This window comes from Ambystoma mexicanum, chromosome 6q (assembly GCF_040938575.1).
Source record: "Ambystoma mexicanum isolate Mex_15411 chromosome 6q, UKY_AmexF1_1, whole genome shotgun sequence".
Taxonomy (NCBI): domain Eukaryota; kingdom Metazoa; phylum Chordata; class Amphibia; order Caudata; family Ambystomatidae; genus Ambystoma; species Ambystoma mexicanum.
The window spans coordinates 203539516-203559734 of NC_090937.1; the positions used below are offsets into that span (position 1 = coordinate 203539516).

At 45.5% G+C, this 20219-nt stretch overlaps 1 protein-coding gene across 2 annotated transcripts in view; it reads right to left on the bottom strand.

Annotated features, from left to right (window-relative positions):
* Positions 1-1868: 1868 nt before the first annotated feature.
* LOC138515885 (neuropeptide FF receptor 2-like) overlaps positions 1869-20219 on the bottom strand; it is a 620178-nt gene continuing 601827 nt past the window's right edge. For both annotated transcript variants that reach the window (XM_069630644.1, XM_069630643.1), the window contains one exon: positions 1869-8933. In XM_069630644.1, the coding sequence (XP_069486745.1) occupies positions 8081-8933 (853 nt within the window). In that variant the 3' untranslated portion in view covers positions 1869-8080. The remainder of the gene's footprint in view (positions 8934-20219) is intronic.

The window sequence follows — 20219 nt, forward strand, 5'->3', positions numbered from 1 at the left end:
CTGGTGCTGTTGATGTCCCTTGTTCATCTTCTTCACCTTCTCCTCTGTCGTCACTTTTAGTACTTCAGGCGCCATTGTCTTGCTCTCAAGCTTAGTCCATTTTGCTACACACACCATTGAATGTTCAACATGTTTCGCTATGCTGATGACTTCCTCCAGACTGGGATCATCTTTAAGCCATAACTCTTCTCCGATCCTATTATTACTGCAATGGATCATGAATTGATCGATAATGTGCTCATCCATAGTATTTTCAAACGTGTATGTTAGTGCTAAACGTCACAGGGCAATGATGTCATCCTCCATGCGTTCAACACTTAAATGCTCCCTAATTCCCTAATTATACCTCTCCAACATTGTGCATGTATTTGGGTTTAAATGAGCATCCAGTTTCAGCATAGCAAGATACCAATCGTTTGTAGTGCCAGAGTCAGCCGCTTCTCCTAAATCGGTAGCCTTCATACTGCAAAAAGTGCTTTAAAAGTGACACATTTCTATCATTGGCAATGTCCACAAATGCTCTTAGATAGTACATGAAACCGTTTTTACACTGGCCCCATTTGATTTGATTTTCACAGGTCCTGGTGATGCCATACACATTGGAGGTCCAAGCACACAAGGCTTCACCAGCTTCACAAAGTGTCCAGGAAAATCCCCACAGCGGCACCACAAGCAGATAACTCAGATCAGTTTATCACCTACCTTGGATGTCGCACCATCTGTTCCAAACGTCGATTTTGGAGTTACCTCCAGCCTTATTGCACTTATCTGCACGTCAGATGTGGTTGGCCCCACAACAAGGTTATCGCTGCGACCACACCAGGTGATGTCTGCACGGCCAGCGGGTCGCAGTGAGCCTCGGCATCTGATTTCGGTGCTAGGGAATGCATGGCTGCGCAGATACAGGTGTGAATGACGTCACACACAGCATGTGCCCTATTTGGAGCTTTGGTGCATGCACCAACGACAAAGTGCCGTACCTTGCTAGAAAGGCACCATAATAGAGAATCCACGCCTAACACTGTCCCTGGTGCAGGAGGCATGAAGGCAGCCATGCCCGCTTCGACTACAAAACGAAGGGCACCATCCCCAAGTGTTGCCGGGGGTCGCTCCTCATGGGAGCCGTACATGGAGCTTGTTGGCAATGATATAGAGGTACATACTTCATGAATGCTTTCTGTTGCCTTGATTTTGCTTGTACGTTAATGCGAAGCAGCCTCCCGCCCTCTCCATCACTAGATCAAATGGCCTACCTGGGACCCTTGCACCTGCATAATAACCTTCCCAGAGTGGGACAGGGCTAAATAGGAGAGCTTAGCTGTGGCTCAGTTAGTGTTAATGTGCTAAGGGCAGGGCCTGTGGTGGCCATCAGTGTGTTTTTTTGTGTGTGTAGTGTAAAGTGGTAGGAGATCTTAGAAGGGAGTCAGATAGTTGGGGTAAGGTGGGAGTAGGCCTTCGAGGCAAAACAATCTGCAACCCTGCACTCCTACCCCAGGCCATTTGCAGACCGATACCATATCTCTAGCTCCCAATGCCACCTCTCTCTCTCTCCCCCCTTCTCTCTCTCTCTCTCTCTCTCTCTCTCTCTCTCTTTCTCTCTCTCTCGCTCTCTCTTTCTCTTTCTCTCTCTTTCTCTCTCTCTCTCTCTCTCTCTCTCTCTCTCTCTCTCTCTCTCTCTCTCTCTCTGCCTCTCTCTCTCTCTCTCTCTCTCTCTCTCTGAATCACATAGATACATTGTATCCCATGACGAACAGAACAAGCATCTTCAAGTTTGCAGATGAGGGAAAGGGGTCGTGTGGAAACTCAGACATGACCACAACTTCCTTAGACTTGTGGGAGGCAAGAACTTAAGGTTCTGTGGAAGTGCAGCTTAAAATATTGCACATTTTATTTTAGAAGAAATATAAAGGATATGGTAAGCAATGTAAACATCAAAAATGCTAGGAAAACGTTGGTCAACATGTCATCAAAGTTTATCGTGGTGCTTTAGGGATCAGAAATGGTGGTATTAACCATACCTACCATTAGACATTTACATGCTGTCAGAACTGTATGAATCATTGTAACACATTTATATTTTGCAACCCTCAGCATACCTTTCATTTTTAAATTATTCACACATACATTTGTAATAAATCCATCTACCCTTTATATCCTTGGCCATCCTGCTGCACTGTTGTTCTCTGCTATTGTTTGGAACTCTTCCACATGTCATCTTGAGTTCCATGGTGAACGCCATCTTGTTTCAGGATGTAAAATACGTGCATTAATTGAGATTAAATTATGTCTGCAAAGGTTAACTATCCCCTTTATATTCAAAGCTATGACTAGACATGGAAAAAGAGCCCATGTCAATCAGACCAATACCCTTATTTACATCATTGCCACATTTGAACCTTTTCATTTACATGATTTGTAGAAACCTTGAGAAAGATCAGGGAAACATTACGTTGGTTTGAGTAAAATAGACTCCATGTGTATTTTCTTAAAGAGGAAGCTAAGTCTCATTTAGCCCATCACTTAAATCAACCATGCACTATTAGTTTATAAATAATCTTATCATAAAAATATCAAAAGCTGCATTGTTGTATATTTACAAGTCACTGAATGAATTAGAAATGCAAACACTTTTTCCTAATAGGAGGAACAGAGAATGGAAAAACGACCCAAGTCAGAACATGTATGGAACATGTTGCCTAATACTGTATTGTGCTTTGCATCCCATGTACTAAAAGATGTTAAATATATGGTCACGTTGTGAACCTGAAAACACCACTGCAGTAGTTATACATTTGTCCTGAGAGCTTTGTATGGCATCCTCCTATGATAACAGTGATCGCTTAATATTATAGTGCCATGTTGTAAAGGGCACAGCACAATTGAATCCCCTTTATAATATTCTCATCACACCAGCTGACTGACTGGGAATACGTGGCTGCTGAGAATTTAATTTGATTTGGTTGCTATCTAATTAATCCACCTGAGGGATTTATGTCAGAGGTTTAATTACAATATAAAGAAGTGGATCTTAATTGAGCTACAATAATAGAACTGAATATATATGAACCTGGCACACATTACTAGATTATAGAAGAAGCCAAGATGAGAAAACAAATTAGAATAACAGGACACATTGTCAATTGTTCTCATATACATGGTGGAGGGTTAAGGAAATCAACTATACTAGTTGAAGAGTTTGTTCTTGGTCTTCTCAATGCCTGTTCATTGCTGATAGGCCACCTGTCTCACCTTCTACATCTAAGATGGGGCCACCCTGCTAAAGGAGGGGCTGTGTCTGGCCTTCGGTCTTTGAAGACTCATTGGTTTGGACTTCCACCTGCCTGTCTATAGCTGCTAGGCCGCATGGTGAGTTTATTTGTGCACAGTGCAGCTCTTCTGTGTGTATCTCTCCCCTCTACCTCATGGTGCTCTCCATCCCCCCAATCTACCCTAACTGTTACTCTATCACCTATCCTATCTCACTCTTCAAGCCTGGAAGAAAACAATTTTGAAAACCTCTTCTGGCCTCTAATCCTGACCTACCTATTGCTGACACCTATGTCAATGCTTGATCCAGGCAGACTATTACTGATATCCTCTTTTCTGTCCCCTCCTAGGATCTATGGAACCCCCCCATTTGGTCTCAACCCTCTCCCCTTTTTCCTCTTCACCCATTAATGGTGGCACTAGATGGAAAGTACTCTTGGCACACTTTTCATCCTCCAGGTGCATCTTTAATGTCTATCACAATGGCACTGTCATGGCTCAGGGTTCTCATCCCAATCTGCTCCTCCTTGATCTGTGCCTGTCATCTCTCATTAGCTTCCTCCCTTCTCCTGCTATTCCTCCTTCTTCCTCCCTTCTATCTTCTTCACACCACTGACTGTAGTATCACACCCCTGTACCCGCCTTTGGAAAACTTTCAAAGGTGGTAACCATTTCCACTTGGCCACTTGAATGCTTGTTCTGCTCTCAAACACTCCTCTGACATCTTTCTCCTTCTTCAAGACTTTGACCTCGATGTCCTCGCCCTTACCGAGATGTATTTCAATGTCTGCTCTGTCACTGCTTTTGACACTTTCCTTCCTGAGGGCTACAAGCTCCTCTCCAAACCCAGGCCTAACCGGTCTGGTGGTGGAGTGGCCCTGATCTTCCGTGAGTGAGTTCCTGTTTCTATCATACCTACTCAACCCTACTCCTCTTTTGAATGCCTTGTCTGTAGGCTCTGCATCTCTCCTACTCTCTCTCTCTTACCATCACCACCCCTTGGGCCTGTCTCTCTCTTCCTCTAGGAATGGGCTGACCTCACCTCTTCTCTCTTGACCACTACTTCTAAACTCTGCCTTGCAGATTTCAACATCCACCATGACTCTACTGAATCCGCCACGTCACTGTTGTTTCCGTGACCTCTGTAACTCCATCCCCCTTACCATTCTTCCTTCTGGTCCAACTCATTCAGCCGGACACACTCTAGATGCTTTCATCTCTGCTGACCTCCCTATCTCCAACCCCCTCACAACCACCTCTCCTGGTCTAACCACTCTCTCCTCACTTCCCGCTTGGGCCCCTTGTCCCTCTGACCGAGCTGCCTCCCGCACTGCCAGACTCCTTTGCAGTAATTCAACTGATTAAGCGGGTGCAGTTGCTGCTTTTGCTTCTACTTTCATCCCCCCTCCTAACCCTGCTATTGACTCTCCCACTGACTCAGTCCTTGTTAACCTACACCTCGCTATCTCTAATACTCTTAACATCCTTTCCCCTGTCATGAGGATCCACCTGAAACCTGTCTCCAAATGTAATGGCTGGTATGACTCTGATCTAGCCTCTCTGAAACATGAGTGCAGAGAACACAAGTGGCAGACCTCAGGTACATCCACTGACGAACTGGCCTGTTACCTACTCCAAAGGCAATACCATTTATCCATCCGCTCCAAGAAGAGTGCCAACATTCAAGCCTGAATCTCTGGCGCCACCAACAACACGGGAAAATCTGCAAGGAACTTGCCAATCCAACTGCAGTCTCTACCTCTCCCCTTACTTCTCAGGCCCTCTGCACTGCACTGCCACCCACTTCACATCTAAAACTCATGGCATCAGGTCCTCACTCTCCTCCACCCCTACCTCTACTTCCCACCCTGCTCTCCTGCCTCCCATGGCCTCTCTTCCTCCACTTCCATCTCTCCTCCTTCTCACCCATAAGATCTGATGTGATCTCTATAGCTGCCTGCTCTATTAAGGTCTCATCCAAACAGGTGTCCCCCGGCTCTTCCAGAACTATTAAGGACAATATCGCCTCTCTTACGATTTCTGTAACCACTCCTTTGCCACTGACTCTTTCCCTCTATCCCTCAAGCACTCCCTTGTGCACCATCTCCTAAAAAAGCCACCTGAAGACCCTCCTTGCCCGGCTAACTATCACCCTATCTCTACTACCCCCTTCCTGGGCAAACTCTTGGAGAAGCTACTTTCTGGTTGCCTCCACAACCATCAATCTGGATTCCGGGCATCCAGAGGCACTGAAACTGCTCTCCTGAACACCCGTAAAGACTTGCTCGCTTATCTTGACTTTAACTCTCCTGCTGTTCTCATTCTCCTTGATCTGTCCTCTGCCTTTAACATGGTCAACCATTCTATCCTCATAAAACGGCTCCATGACACTGCTGGCATCAAGGACCGGGCATTGGATTGGCTGACCTCTTTCATAATTAACCGCCCTTACCAGGTTCAACTGTGCCCTTTATCCCGTTCCACCTCTCTCTCTTCTTTGGTGTTCATAGGGCTCTATCCTTTCACCCTGGCTTTTATACATCTACCTTTCCCCTCCTGCCCACCCAATCTCCTCCTTCTCTCCTCACTTCCAGTGTTATGCTGATGACACACAAATCGTTCAAGCTCCCCATTACTTCCTCCTCTTCTCCTCTCATTTCAGATTGCCTGACTGCTATTCAGGCATGCCATACTTCTAACGATCTTTGTCTTAATGCCAGTAAGACTGAGATTCTTCTTTTTGGGACACCTGCATCCTGCTTCCCTCTGAACCTCTGGCTGCCCTCCTTAGGCCCTCTTCCCTCACCTTACACTGAGGCCAAAAACCTTGGGGTCACCTCCTTAGAGGCATTCTCCTTTTCCTCACATTCCCCCAGAAGGTCAATGTCTCCAGAACGCTGGTCCTCTTCAGGCTAGACTACTGCAACAGCCTCTTCCTCAATCTGCCCCTTTCCTCCATTCGTCCCCTTCAACTAATCCAGAAAAGGCAATTTTTCCCCAGATCTAAAATCTCTCCACTGGCTCCCGGTGGCTGCTAGGATCAGATTCAAGACCTCTGCATCATCCACAAGGCTTTCTGGGGCCTGGTACCAAGCTATCTCCAACTTTTACTCCCTAAATACTTACCTTCCAGATCCCTTCGATCTTCCAGCTCCAACTCTCTGCTGATCCAACGCTTCTCCAAGCAGAGGGGCGGGGGGGCAGATCTATTTCCACGGCTGGTGCCTCCCATTGGAACGGCGTCCCTGCCCCTCTCTAAATTGAACCGGACCACCTTTAGTTCTGGAAACTTCTCAAAGCATGTATTTTCTATGCTTCCTCCCCCTTTCCCTCCCCTGCTAATTTCCCCACTGCCGCTGAAACTGACCACCTGGTCCCTCATGAGCCTTATAGGCTACTAGGCCCTCCACCAAGTTGACACCAGCACCCCCCTCTCAGCACTGCCCTCTCGCCCCCCCACATGACTGCTGGGTGTTTTGGGTCACCTCTGCCATAGTACTTGGCCAGTGGCTTCCTCCTCTGGCTCCCTGTGGCACTTCCCCTTTGGGCTACCACTATTTCTTTCTGGTCCCCCCTACACTGACCCTCCCTTTCAACCCTCCTGCACTTCCTGTCACCGCACTTGCATGTTCCTAATGTCACACGGCCTGGTAGGACTGTTAATGTTTATTTATTGTTATTTTTACTGTTTATTTACTCCATTTGTTCCTGGCCGCCTGGAAACACTATTTGATTTATAGGCACCTTACAAATACCCAATAAAATAAATGAAATATATAAAATAGTTGCTGAGTCCAATCATTCCAGTGTGTGTGTGTGTGTGTGTGCGTGTGCATGCATGCATGCAAGTGTGTTTATGCATGCATGCATGCAAGTGTGTGTATGCATGCATGCGTGTGTGTCTCAAGAGGATACACATAGCACGGTGCGCAATGGTTACAACCTGCCTGAGGTAAGGGCAGCATGCATCCCGGGCTGCAATTCCGAAGGCACGTTTTCATTTCTCACTTCGGCTTAACTATACTTGGCCATCATGTCAGTGCCATGGCATGAAATGGAAATGAAGGGCATTTGGTGAGTGCCTGGAAGGTTCTGCACAATGCTCTAACAAAAGCCAAAACTGTTCGCCTTGTCAAACTAGTTCTAGTCGGAAAGGACAATACCGCCAACCTGAATACTTTTAGTACAATAGCCAATCAGAAAAATGAATAATTGGACAGTCTTTTTCCTCAATGCTGAATCAAAAGGCAGGCTAGTACTTGAAATGTCCGTCTACAACATATTTCGCAAGAGGAGGAGTATTTTATACAACATTAAAAAACAAACTGTTTCAGAACACACTAATAATAACTGGCAGTGCCTCACAAAGAGACTATATAAAACAGCGGCAGATCCCTACAGTACCACTGACATATATCACAATCCATTGAACCTACAGGTAGATCTCACTATACAATTAATTTTCACGGGTACTGTACTGTGCAGGTGCAATGTGCCTCCACATTAAGCTCGTTATATATTCCTTGTTGTAAATATTTTGGACAAAAACTTTAGGACACAACAAACATTAGCCACCACTTAATAATACATGAGATAGTAAGTGGCGTGTGTTGACAAAGAAAAAAACAATTTACAAACCAACGAGTGTATTTTGTCATTATATTTTGTCAAAAAATACAAAATAAATGACAATAGCTTATCATGTTTGTTGTCTCTGCGTATTGTTCCTGCTGTATTCTTTGGACAATTAAACGTATCCATGACAACTGTTCAATTTACGATGCAGTCTGTATATTTGTTTTGCAAAACTCCTTCATGACGGATCCTGTCGAAGGCCATTATTGTTGGCCACCTTTTCGAGGTTTTCCATCACTAAGCTTTGCTCCTCTCTGTCAGGGCCTTGGAGCTGTTTCTGGCCATAGTTTGCGTTTTGATTAGCCTGGTCAGGAGCCACTTGGCTGTGGTTTCTGGCTGGTAAAATGGTGTTCCCAGTGACTCTGCGCGAGTAGGTCTGCACGTGGCCTACTTCACCGAAGCAGAGGTGAAGCTTGAACGCGGCCTGGAAACCACGACGGAAGTTCTCGTTAAAGAAACCGTAAATGATGGGGTTGACGCTGCTGTTGCAAAAGGCCAACCAGTGGGCAAATGGATAGATGTAAATGTTGATGACCTGCGACTGGACTTCCGTCAGATTGGCGTAGTCCGAGAGCATCATCAAAGTCCACAGTGGGAGCCACGACAGAATGAAGAGTGAGGCAATGATGATCAGCATCTTTATTACTTTCTGCTTTTTTTTGGAGACTCCGTGGCGATTCTCCGGGCCTTGCTTGCCGCCGGCCGGCCCGGAACTCTTGAAGAGAGCAATTCCTATTCGAGCATACATGATAACAATGAGCGACAGTGGAGCCAAGTAGATGTTAGCAAAGAGCACAGTGGTGTAGATTCTGCGCATTTCTGGATTGGGCCAGTCTTCCCGGCACCAGTAGATTGGGCTTGTTTGATTATGGTATCCCAGGATCACCCTAAAATATCGGTCCTCCGTCACATGCGACATGACTGCAGTAGGGCACATGATGGCAATGGCAAGCACCCAGATGACAGCAATTATTAAAATAGCTGTGGTTATGGTAAGCTTCTGCTTGAACGGGTACACAATGCATCGAAACCTGCAATGAGAAATGAAAAGTTAACATTCTGCGTGCTCTTCGTTTATTTTTTAGAGACAAAATAAGTACTACATGGAAATGAAACAGTTAAGTCTTGCATTCTGAAGAAGATATTCAACACAAAGTTGCACAATTTGATGAGCACACAGTTTGTACTTTACTGGTGGAGACCGTGCAATGTGTGTGCCACTTCTATACAGAGCTGATGGGAAGTGTATTAGGTACACATCAGCCTCTCCCAGATGCACACGTGCATTTTTATCTGGGTGAAGAGACTATTGTCTGCAAAAACCCGACAGAACCTTTGGGATTCTGGTAAATGCTCTGCAATACAATGGGCCTCATTACACGGTAGGCGGTGGACCAAGGTGCTATGAGCACCTTGCTATTAGCTATTAGCACCTTGGTCCATGCCGGTAAATTACCGGCACCGCCTTGGCGGAAAGGGGAATTACCGCCCTACTCCAAGGTTGGTGGGGCGGTAATTCCCCCTTCCAACCTTTCCCGTTTTTGCCCCATAGGGCATAATGGGAATGGGGAAGGTGCTAATTACGGTACTGCAAATTTGCGGTGCCGTAATTAGCACCAAGGTCCCTTTGCGGGTTGGTTTTTAACGCCTGCAAAAAGCAGGCGTTAAATTCCCCAACCCGCAAAGGGACCTCGTAGTACGGCGGTAAGGGTTAACCGTTAACCCTTACCGCCGTCCGTGTAATGAGGCAATGACATTGTGGGCAGCATTTATGATTGCTCAGTACGACAATGTTATTATGAACAAACCCCAGCTCCTCCTGGCCATTGCCCAAATGCCACATGACATAGCCAGACACACAGCCGCTGCTTATCAATATAGTAAGACCATCCATTCGACAAAATATGACAAAGCAAAGCAACTCCACTAGAAACTAATAGCTATTCCAAGTGGAGTGACCCCTTGTTCCTTATGCTTAAGGCTTAGATGTAACGGGGATGGATAATTATGTAATAACTCAGTAGTTTCACTCCAATCCCTTACCCTCAGGTGATTTTTGGTAGAGTGGGGTCTAAATTTGAGCTCTTCCTGGCTGGATCCAATTTCCAATAAGAGATCCTCACATATTTTCACATATATAAATGGACATTTCGAGTGCTCACCATTTGATGTAGTAACCAGAAACAACCTGACATCATCATAGAATATTCCCACTTTGGCTATTAAAAGATTTTTTTGTTAAACATTAAACAAATTCCACATTCCCCTTGATCGAAGAGATTGGATACCCAGCTCATGCCTCAGCAGTACCACAGGAAGTGAATCAGATACCCTTCTAATTTGGGGAGAAAATCCAGAATGGAAAAGTCCAGGATTTTGACGCCATGAAGTAGTTTTGGTATGATTTTTCCTTGGTAGAATTTTTATGCTGGAAAAATTAAGAATTTCACACATTTTTTCTCAACCTTTTTGAGTTCATTCAATAGGTCAGAGTTCTCTGGACGAGATTTTCTCTCAGTTTTAACTTCGTACGTTTGGACATTTACATAAAATCCCAGGTAAAGCAATGAATCGACCATCTCTAACTTATGTCCATTGACCCACCATTAATCTGTCACCTTCTTTCTTGGCCTTGATGATACAATAAGATTTTATTTGGAGCTATTGATAACCAGATCATGGGACTTTGCATAGATATTAAAAGCGTCCAACAACTTCTGTAGGCTGTGTGGAGTTAAATCGAATAACAAAAGTCATCTGCATATGAAATCCACGTCAGACGCTGATTATTCAAAGTTGGTGACGCACAAGCATTATTGTCTTAGGTCTCTCCCACATCAGACAGATATAAATTAAAGAAGCAGGGGGGGGCAACATACACCCCTGTCTAACACCAGAACATGTCTGAATGGGGTCTGTTGTTTCACCCCTCCCATTCAGTCTGACCTTGATTTTGGTATTTTCATGAAGTGCTATTACGAGTCTAAATAACCCTGTAGGTATATTCCACCCTGCCAATTCTTTCCACAGGAGTGCTCTGTTCACCCGATCAAAGGCAGCTGTCAAGTCGATACTTGCCACATATGTGGCTGTTACTTTACCTTTCAGTGCTAGGTTTTGAACATATTTTAACAGTAAACCGTTTTCTACAACATAAAACAGTGGCAGATTGAATTCAGTGTTTAATGCACAAAGATCACTTTGCGGGTTCCCTATTAAATAGAGAATTAAGTATACCATCTTTTGTTTCATTATCAAAAGTCTACAACATCAAGTCTCTTTCTAACTCACCAATAACATTTCTCCCTACTCTCCTCTTCGAGCTTCATGATCTGCCAAGGCTCTCCTACTTATGATGCCAAAATCTAGATCACTTTCAAGAGGTGACAGGTGTTTCACAATTGTTTGCCCCATCTCTGAAATGAATGCATATGGCCTACTCAGGCTATTTTAAATATTTTTAAATAATTTAGAAAATACCAGGGACATCATTTTACCAACAAGCCAGGGGTAGTGGAAGTGACATCGCACGACCCTTGACCACTGATGACATCTCCATCTCAGTAAGTCATGTGATTTGACCCCACCCCAAAGTGACATCAAGGGAAGCGATGAAACACAACCTTTCACCCCTTGACAAAACAGGAAGTGGCATCACATAGCATTGTTCCTAAGAGAGACCAGGGGGGTTGCAAGAAAGGCCTCAGGGGTCACAGGTGTGACCCCTGGTTACCACCAAATCACCAAATGACGTCCCTGGAAAATATCCATCTTAAGGTAGAGTGAGGAACCCATGCTATGCAACCTGCAAAAAAGACTCTTGGAGATCAGATGAAAAAGTTCAACCTAGTTTCTTGTCAAACTAATTTGCAAACTAAAAGGGCGAGACCAGGACTTGTGCTCACCTGCCTGGTTGTGGCAGGACAATCCTTGAAAGAAAGAGTCAATATCCCTACTCTCCAAGTCTCACCTACACAGATCAAGCATTTCTGCTGCTGGGAATGTGGCACCCGTGAATTAAGATAACTAATAGTGTACAGAGCTAGATATCTGCAGCTGTCCAAGCCTGCAAAGGGCACCCACTCACCACTCTAGCTGATTGTACCTACACTCCTGAGAGTGCCCCTTTACCAGGTCTTGGGTGTGGAGGGGGGTCCACCAGCAGTCATCTGTCCTACCTCATCTATAGTGGAACTGTCAGTAATACCCCCAGGCATGCTAAGACATTTTTTGAGACTCATGTTCTCTGCTGACCTCTTGAGAAAATTATTCTAACCACACAAAGTGAACTTGACATCATGATCCAAATGCGACCTTTTGCAGCCAAGTCATACAAGCAAATTGTAAGAAATAGGACTGCAAGACAACTAGAATCCCAGAAACAAGCGCTGGGAGCCACAGACATGTGCCGCATCAAATGTTATCCGACGTCAGCATCAGGAATGGACAAAGACTGATATGCAAATTGCTATTTCCCATCTGTGAAAGGTACAGGGAGCTAAAGTGTGGCTGCAGACTCTAGAGTGGGTACCTACCCAAAGAACAGGTGAATGGGCCGTGTTCGTTCTCACAGAGGGGCGCTTATGGACTATTTTTTGAGCATCAGAAATAAGTAAACATATGTTTGAGGTGAAAGACCCAGGTAGACCTTGAGGTGGCAATCAACATTTCCTTCTCAGCTAATAAATCTCTGGCTGGCTGCCTACTTGAAAAATAAGCTATCCTGGTATCACAGTTGAGTTGACAATTGTGAAATGTTGCTTCGGGGGACCTACTGACTATTTAAGAATTTTACCGAGCCGGGAAACTCCAGTGCACTCACACTTCAGCCGTTATGATTGGTGAACGACAGACACTTGCCGCTAGAGACTTGTGCCATACTGCAAACAGCAATGCCTCTCGGTGTTCATATGGAATGACCCTAAACATAAGAGATTTCACATTTCGCTGGACGTTCATTTTCCCCCTCCCAATACCTTTGCTTAAATCGTTTGGCCACATATGCCAATAGGTGACCAAAAGGAAGCTCAGAGAGCCTTTTTCTCTTAGTTCAGGAACAGTACTCAGACCTTACCCAAAGAGCCTTGACAATAGTCCTTTCAGGACCATCCAGCAAGTTTTCTATTCTTTATAATAACGGTGTTTTTCAGTTGTATTTAACGTTGTGGTGCTTTTGCCAGCAAGAAGGTTGATTAGACTTTTGTTTACAGTGCCATCTGCAAAGTGGCATAAGATACAGCTCTTACTCTGATAGCAATAAGATGCCAGTCTTCACCAGCCCTGTATGAAGAATTTCACTAGATGGCACATTTTGTTTCTATGATACTTGACATGGACTACCATGTGTCTTTGCATGTATTTCTCATATATTCCATAGTATCCCTGCTGAAGCCCCACTAGAATTCACTGCACAAATAACAACCCAAGTTACAGGATGGGTTGAAGCCAGTGTAAACAGAGGCAACGATAGTTTACTTTTCTTCTCTGTGTTAGCAGTCACAATCCTGCGAATGTCTCTTATGACCCTAACACCTCAAAATACAGCTCCAGCAAGGGTTTCACTTGCAAGCCATGACCTTTCAAGGTACAAGGGCCCCATGGTTATTCCCTGTCAATGTTTGCAAAGTGTTTACTTAAATGTCTCAAACTGCACATCATGCAACCGAAGCGAAGGACTATCTTGCAATCCATTTATATCTCAGAGGATACTCTGGGCGCACATAATGATTCCTAATCCTTAAACCAGTACTCGCAGTACATGTTTACTTACAAGTCTTGTTTTACTAAGCAACCAAATCTCCCTGACCGGATCTGACAGTAGTGACGGCTAATCCAACTCAGAGTCTGGAAGTGAATATTTCCACTGATGGAGCTCTCACATCATTCAGAAGTCAGGCTGCAACAGTGACTACTTAGGATTGACTGCCAATGATTTCTGGGACAGGACACCAGCTGGGGCAGTCGGGATCATTTCTGTTTCAGTTTCGCTCTCTAGCATGGCCCATAGATGTGTGCCATACTATTTAATCCCCCATGCCCGCAGAGGGCATAGGATCCTGGAGAGCATGGAAAAGGGAATCTGCACTGCCATCAACATGGCAGGAGCAGTATCTGTGCTACACCAAAATAAAGCCTCTACCCCCAGCATTTAATCATGGCCGTTCAAGATAAGGCTAAGTAGGAGGTGTGGGTACGATAAAACAGAGCTCTCACTGTAAGAGGTCCTAATTATGCAGAGGGATGCAAGTTGGTGGGAACTGCCATAGCCTATAAATAGTGCCCTGTGGTTACTTGTAGGACTGCTTCATTCTTAGTAGAAGTTTTACGACTAGGCCTGGGGAAACCTTCCTGCAACAAACCCAAATCGCACACATTTTGAGTGATTTATTAGGAATGAACCTCTGGTGAACCTTTGGATTATTAGGAATGAACCTCGGGTGAACCTTTGGAAATGTTTGTCTGAAGTTTGTCCACATGGGTTCATGGGAGCCATGTTGTTGGACCCTCCTCCCCCCATTCACTTTCAATCAGCTTTCAAAGGAGGTCATTGCTGGAGGCAGACTTGGGTTATTGAGGGAATTGGAGGTATATTTATAGAAATTGTAAGAAAAAGGGTACGGAGATGGAGTGAGTGACTAGGATCCACACAGAGAGCGACATTTAGGGTTGGTTTAGCCAACAAAGCTCTGTGAGAAACGTTAACAACATTGGTGTGTCTGAAAAACACAAGTGCCATTCACAGAGAATTTAGGGGTTGGTGACACACAAGTCACTTTTCGTCTCCAATGGACTAGATACTTGCCATCAGGTAACACCTGTGAGACGACACATAAGGCAACACTGAAGGTAGATTTGGGAGAGGCATGCTTCACTGGTTTTAATGGAAGTGAGCAAGAGAGATTCAGAAAGGTGGGTGAAACACAAGTCAGTATCCGTCTCTTGAAGTAAGTAGATGGGGCTCATGCAACTGAATGACACCTGGGAAAAGAAGTGGCACGAGCCAGAAATCCCTGAGGACAAACTGTGGGGGTGACACTCTTGTCTGATTTTGATCGGAGGTAGCAGCACAGATTCAGGGAGGGGGAGTCAAACCAGTCCATGGTAATCTCTTGACGTGAGTTGGTGAGGCACATGGCATGAGGTGATACATGAGAGGACGAGTGGGAGGAACCAGATTACCACAGAGCAGCTTGTGGGAAGGTCACAATTACCTGATTTTGCTGAGAGCGAGAAGCATTGAATTGGGGAGGCTGGGTTGACGGACCAGTAAATGTCTGGATCTTGGAGTGAATGGGTGCGACACGTGCCATCAGGTGACACCTGGGAGGAGGTGAGAAAGGAGCTTGGAAACCCTTAAGGCAGCTTGTGGGGGAGATATGTTGAAGAAGATCAGGGAAGGTGACAGATGAAAATACTTGATGACTGAAAATCCCTTGTATCTACGACCACCACCTCCATCTAGTGGATAAGACAGTAATTCTGACAAGATGCATGATGGTAGAGACAAAGAATATGCCCCAGAAAACTACAGATGGGAACAAGTATTGCTGTTGTGGAGCAAGGATAGTGAGACAGAAGATGACAATGACACCCCAATGATGGAGAATCTATAGTTTTAATGGACGATTGCCCCCCCAACTGTACACAGACTCATTGAAAAAAAGATGTTGCATTGCAGATCCAAAAGGACATCACATCATTTTGTGGCCTACAGAACTCCACTAGCACCGCCATCTCCAGCATCACCATGCACATTAATCCAGCATGTGGGCTTCTAGACCAATGCAGAAGGCAAATGTGTGGTAGTTCTTCATAAAAAAGAAACAACAACCTAACTTGTGCCATGGACACTCTGCCAGAGAAAGGTGTGCTAAGCGAAGGCAGGGAGACATTGGGGCCACATGCATGCAGTCCCATATGCAGTAGCAGCGTGCACAAATATGGGAACAAGTCAAAAGATCTGGGGTTAATACATCCCTGTACCATCAGATAAGCAACTAACCTCTACCAGTCCACATTATTATCGCTGAAAATACTTCAGCTGCATCAGTAATTGGCACTCCTTGCCTTGTCAGGAAATACTGATGCAGAACAGCTGATGATGGACCTGCCCTAAGCCTTGCATGGTGATCTATGCCTAGTTGCATTTAAAGGTAACATTGGCTACTTTCTGACTTCTTTTGAACCCATGTCTCAAAGTAAAATGGGACACTTTGTATGTATACGTCTCAGGGGGGTGGTCTTGCAGCAAGCTGCACAAGGAGGAGATACTGTGCAAATGTTCAAGGAGGCTGAGCTAAAGAGGTTGCAACACCAACTGCTACAAGACCTTAAGCAGCAGGAAAGGCACCAGTCAGCCAACATGTTGCCAAGTTTACTAGGCATGTCAAGCCAACAGATGTCTGGAGCATCAAGGGACATTACATCACGGCCACCCGTTAACAACTTTGACAAAAGTGCAGGCACAGCCTATAGCAGTGGTCTTCGAAATAAGGGGCTGGCCCCCCTTGGAGGGCCCAAAGCTGCAGAGACGCTTGCTGCCTATCGACTGTACACGTCATTGGTAGGAAGAGATGATGACCAATTACAGTATTGTTGAAGCAAGCGGTTCATCTGGCATCAGCACTTGTGCAAGTTGCTGCAGAATCCCTAGGCTGTCACTACCTCTCAAGCGTGAGTTCTGAGAGATGTTTCTCCTGTGTGACAGGGACAGGTAGCAAACATGTAACTGTAGAACATCCTGATTGGAGCCAGCCATCCCAGAATCCAGGCATTTTGTCCTTGATCGTTCTCTGTAGAGGGGGTTCCCACACTTTTGCCGAAAGTGGAAAGCTGTAGTATTGGCTGTGACTGTAAAGCCCTGACCAGTTGCTGCCATACACATTCCATTGCATCGACTATACTGTCACTAGTATATTTGAATCCTGAGCACACACTTAGCAGACATTTTCCTGTTTTCCCCTGGTTGCTGTTTATTTCATAGTATGCAGCATCCCGTGATGTTCTCTGGTGTTTCTGATGGGGCTCATTTGCTCACTGCAGTGTTTTTCCAGGGCAAAGCCACTCATTAGATTCTCAGGTTTTTTCACCGGGGGCACCCATTACTTAAGGTTCTCAGTGGTATTTCACAGGGCCCAGCTCTCCACAGAATATTTCATAACATGCTCCAGCCCCCTCAGAGACTGTTACCCCAATGCCCATGGAGGCCCTTCCCTTCTCCATGACTGCCTCACTCCTTTACCCCTGTAGGATGCCCTACAGAAGTGAAGCTTGGTGGAGCTTGCTCATTCTCCCACCAACACTACCTGAGTGCCAACTGGCAATCCACAATAAAGGCAGTAGGTCTTCCATGCCGCATAATATTACCAGGTGTCTTTCCCAAACATGTGTGCTGCTGTGTGTGAGGCAAATGCCACCAATCACCTCTGGAGGTGTGGTGCTGGCAAAAAGGGCCTGCCGCTGTACAGAGTTGTTAGAGCCACTCACACAGATTGACAGGCTGGACAGAGCCAGGAGTTTAATAGGGACAGGCCAATGTCATTGTTGTGCTGCACCCTGGTCGTGGGACATACTATGTCCCTGCTTCTCACCATAGCTGGAGCTGTCAATGTTGGTGGCTGCATGATTGCTAACCTCTGAAGGCATGATTACCCACTACACCCTGCTGTGCCACTGGGGCACATGGTTCCTCATCTCATTGCCATGGTTCCTATGGTGCAGCCACTTGCCTGTTTGCCAGTGCAAATGCTGGAGCTTTTGTATGGCAGAGAGGAAGGGAGGCGGCAGAAACACAAATGCACACATGCTTAGGAAAGGCTTTTACTCTTTTCCATAATGTTACAGCTTTGATGAGCATGAGCCCCTTACTATTTCAACCTTTTGCTTAAGTATAACTCATGATGAATGTAACCCATGCGGTACTCTACACGACAACCACATGCAGTAAATACTGTGGAGCTCATGTTCTATTGTGCCTTAATGTGAATGGAAGGCGTTAAAGCCTTCAGTAAGGCTTTAACGCCTTCCATTCATGCCACCCCACATTTTCAATCACTTGTAGGGTAGAGAGGTAGGGTGCTCCAGCGTTTGCACAAGTATGGATTTCAATGCCAGTGCAAATGCTAGAGATCCCTATGCAGTCGGCCTGCTTTATGCACCAGCATAAAGGAGACAAAGCCAGTAGGGACCCATTGCATGGTAGGCAGCGTATACAGATGCAGTTAAATACAGCACAACATGCTTGCATGTCGTACAGCTTTTAATTGTGATTGTGAACACTGCTTAGCATACGTGGTTGGTAAGCAGTGTTCACAGTGAAAATGAAACACTGCCTGACATGTGAGCATGTCGGGTCATGTTTAGTTGTGATTGTGAGCGCTGCTTGGCCTGCAAGCATGGCAAGTGGTGCTCATAATAAGGCAGCGTTCACTCACTTTATACAGTGGAGTGCAAAAGTGCAAGGAAAAGGTGACAAGCACACGTGTATACTGTCTTTTGCCCTGCACATTTGCACTCTGCTGTGCAAATGACACAAATGTGGCAGTGGTGAGCCATTCACGTTGCCGTACTGACATAACAGCTCCCCACCGTCAAATAACGATTATGAGCAAAACAAGCTCTACCATGGATTAAAAGTGAATTACCTCCAAACAAATTCTTCAATTTTTACCTCCACCCAAATGTGACAGGTGAACATATACAATATCCGCTCCGACCCCAGAGGTACATATTTTCTAGAGGACTTACACAATGGAGATTTTATATCGCTGGCTGATTCCTCTTTGAAGCTGGCCTCGGTCGAGCACAATTAGTCAAATATCAGCTTTGTTTGATTCCTCCATTAATCCTTCTGAGTTTTGCGCGCCACTTTAGGATTGTAATACACAGAAAGGACACATGGTCTTCTTCTGTGCCTTATTTTACATGTGACCTTAGCAGTGAAATAAGCTTCTGTGTCGAATCCATTTCTATACTCCAAAAAGGGATAGAAATGCATTTTCAAAAAGTGACAAACGCATAATATGCAGATTTTTGGAAATGTTGCATGCTGTATTTCCGAAATTCCACGGTAGTCAGTTAAACCCTAATCATTCCTAATAATGACAATTACGGTAGGCAGAAATTGGGTAAACGTAATCCACTGAGCTCCTAATGAGGCTCTTAGTATTTGTAATTGTATCCTTTTAAGTTGTACATCATATACATATATCATCCTGAGATGAATTAAAGGGTGAGTAAAACACATCTAACATGAGACTTCAAGAACACTCACAATTAAACATTACCCAACATTAGTACCCGGCGAGGGGGGTGTGGTGGCCTCAAAACCAATGGGAAGGCCCAGAATGCGGGCATTACCAGACGTTAATCCCGCTGCCTTGAGCCTCCTCACGGCTAGCGGCCGCCATCTCTCCTCACCGGGGAATCAGGCAAGTCTTTGTCGCATAATCCACAGAGCCAGAGCATTTCATAACAGAAAAAGAAATGCCTTTAGAACCCTGGTCTAACGGGCTGGTGTACTAATGGCAATAAACCCCTTGCCTGCGGGCCATTTCCGCATAAGGTAATGCCCCTGTGGTCTTCGCTAAGGCCCGAGCGTATGGCCCCGGGGGCGTTACCTTATGCGGTAATGGCTCGCAGGCTCTCGGCATATTGCCTAACTATTGTCCTCAGTTGCTCAACTCAGTTGTTCAACCTCAGAAGGATTAAAGGAAGAGTCATGCACACCAAGCATGTTATTGATTCTGCAACAGGCACACCGGAGCTTAAGAGGTACCATCCAGCAATATTATGGTCCTCGTTTACAATACAAGCTCTAAGTCCGTGATAAGTAGCGCCATCAAACAACTTTTGCGCGGGACCCATGGGAAAAAAGTAATCAAGGATTACTTACAAGCAATCACCATTACTTCCACACCTCTCCTGCGACTGATCAGTCCTCGTCCCAGTACCCACACTAATTTGCACCCCAGCCCATAAATTAAGGTAGCACACAGACACCCCAACTATACTGTGCCCCAGGGCCTCTGCATTAAGGCAGCACCCACATACCCTCACTAAACTGTGCCCCAGCCCCCTGGATTAAGGCACCCCCCACTTACCACCACAAAACTGCGACCCAGAGCCCTAGATTTAGGCAGCACCCACATACCCCCACTAAACTGCGCTCTACTCCCTACATTAAGGCAGCAGCAACGTACACCCGCTAAACAGCATCTAGCCTCCCTAGACTAAGGCAGCTCCCACGTAACCCCACAAAACTGCACCCTGGCCCCCTACATTAAGGCACCATCAACTACCCCCACTAAGCTGTACGC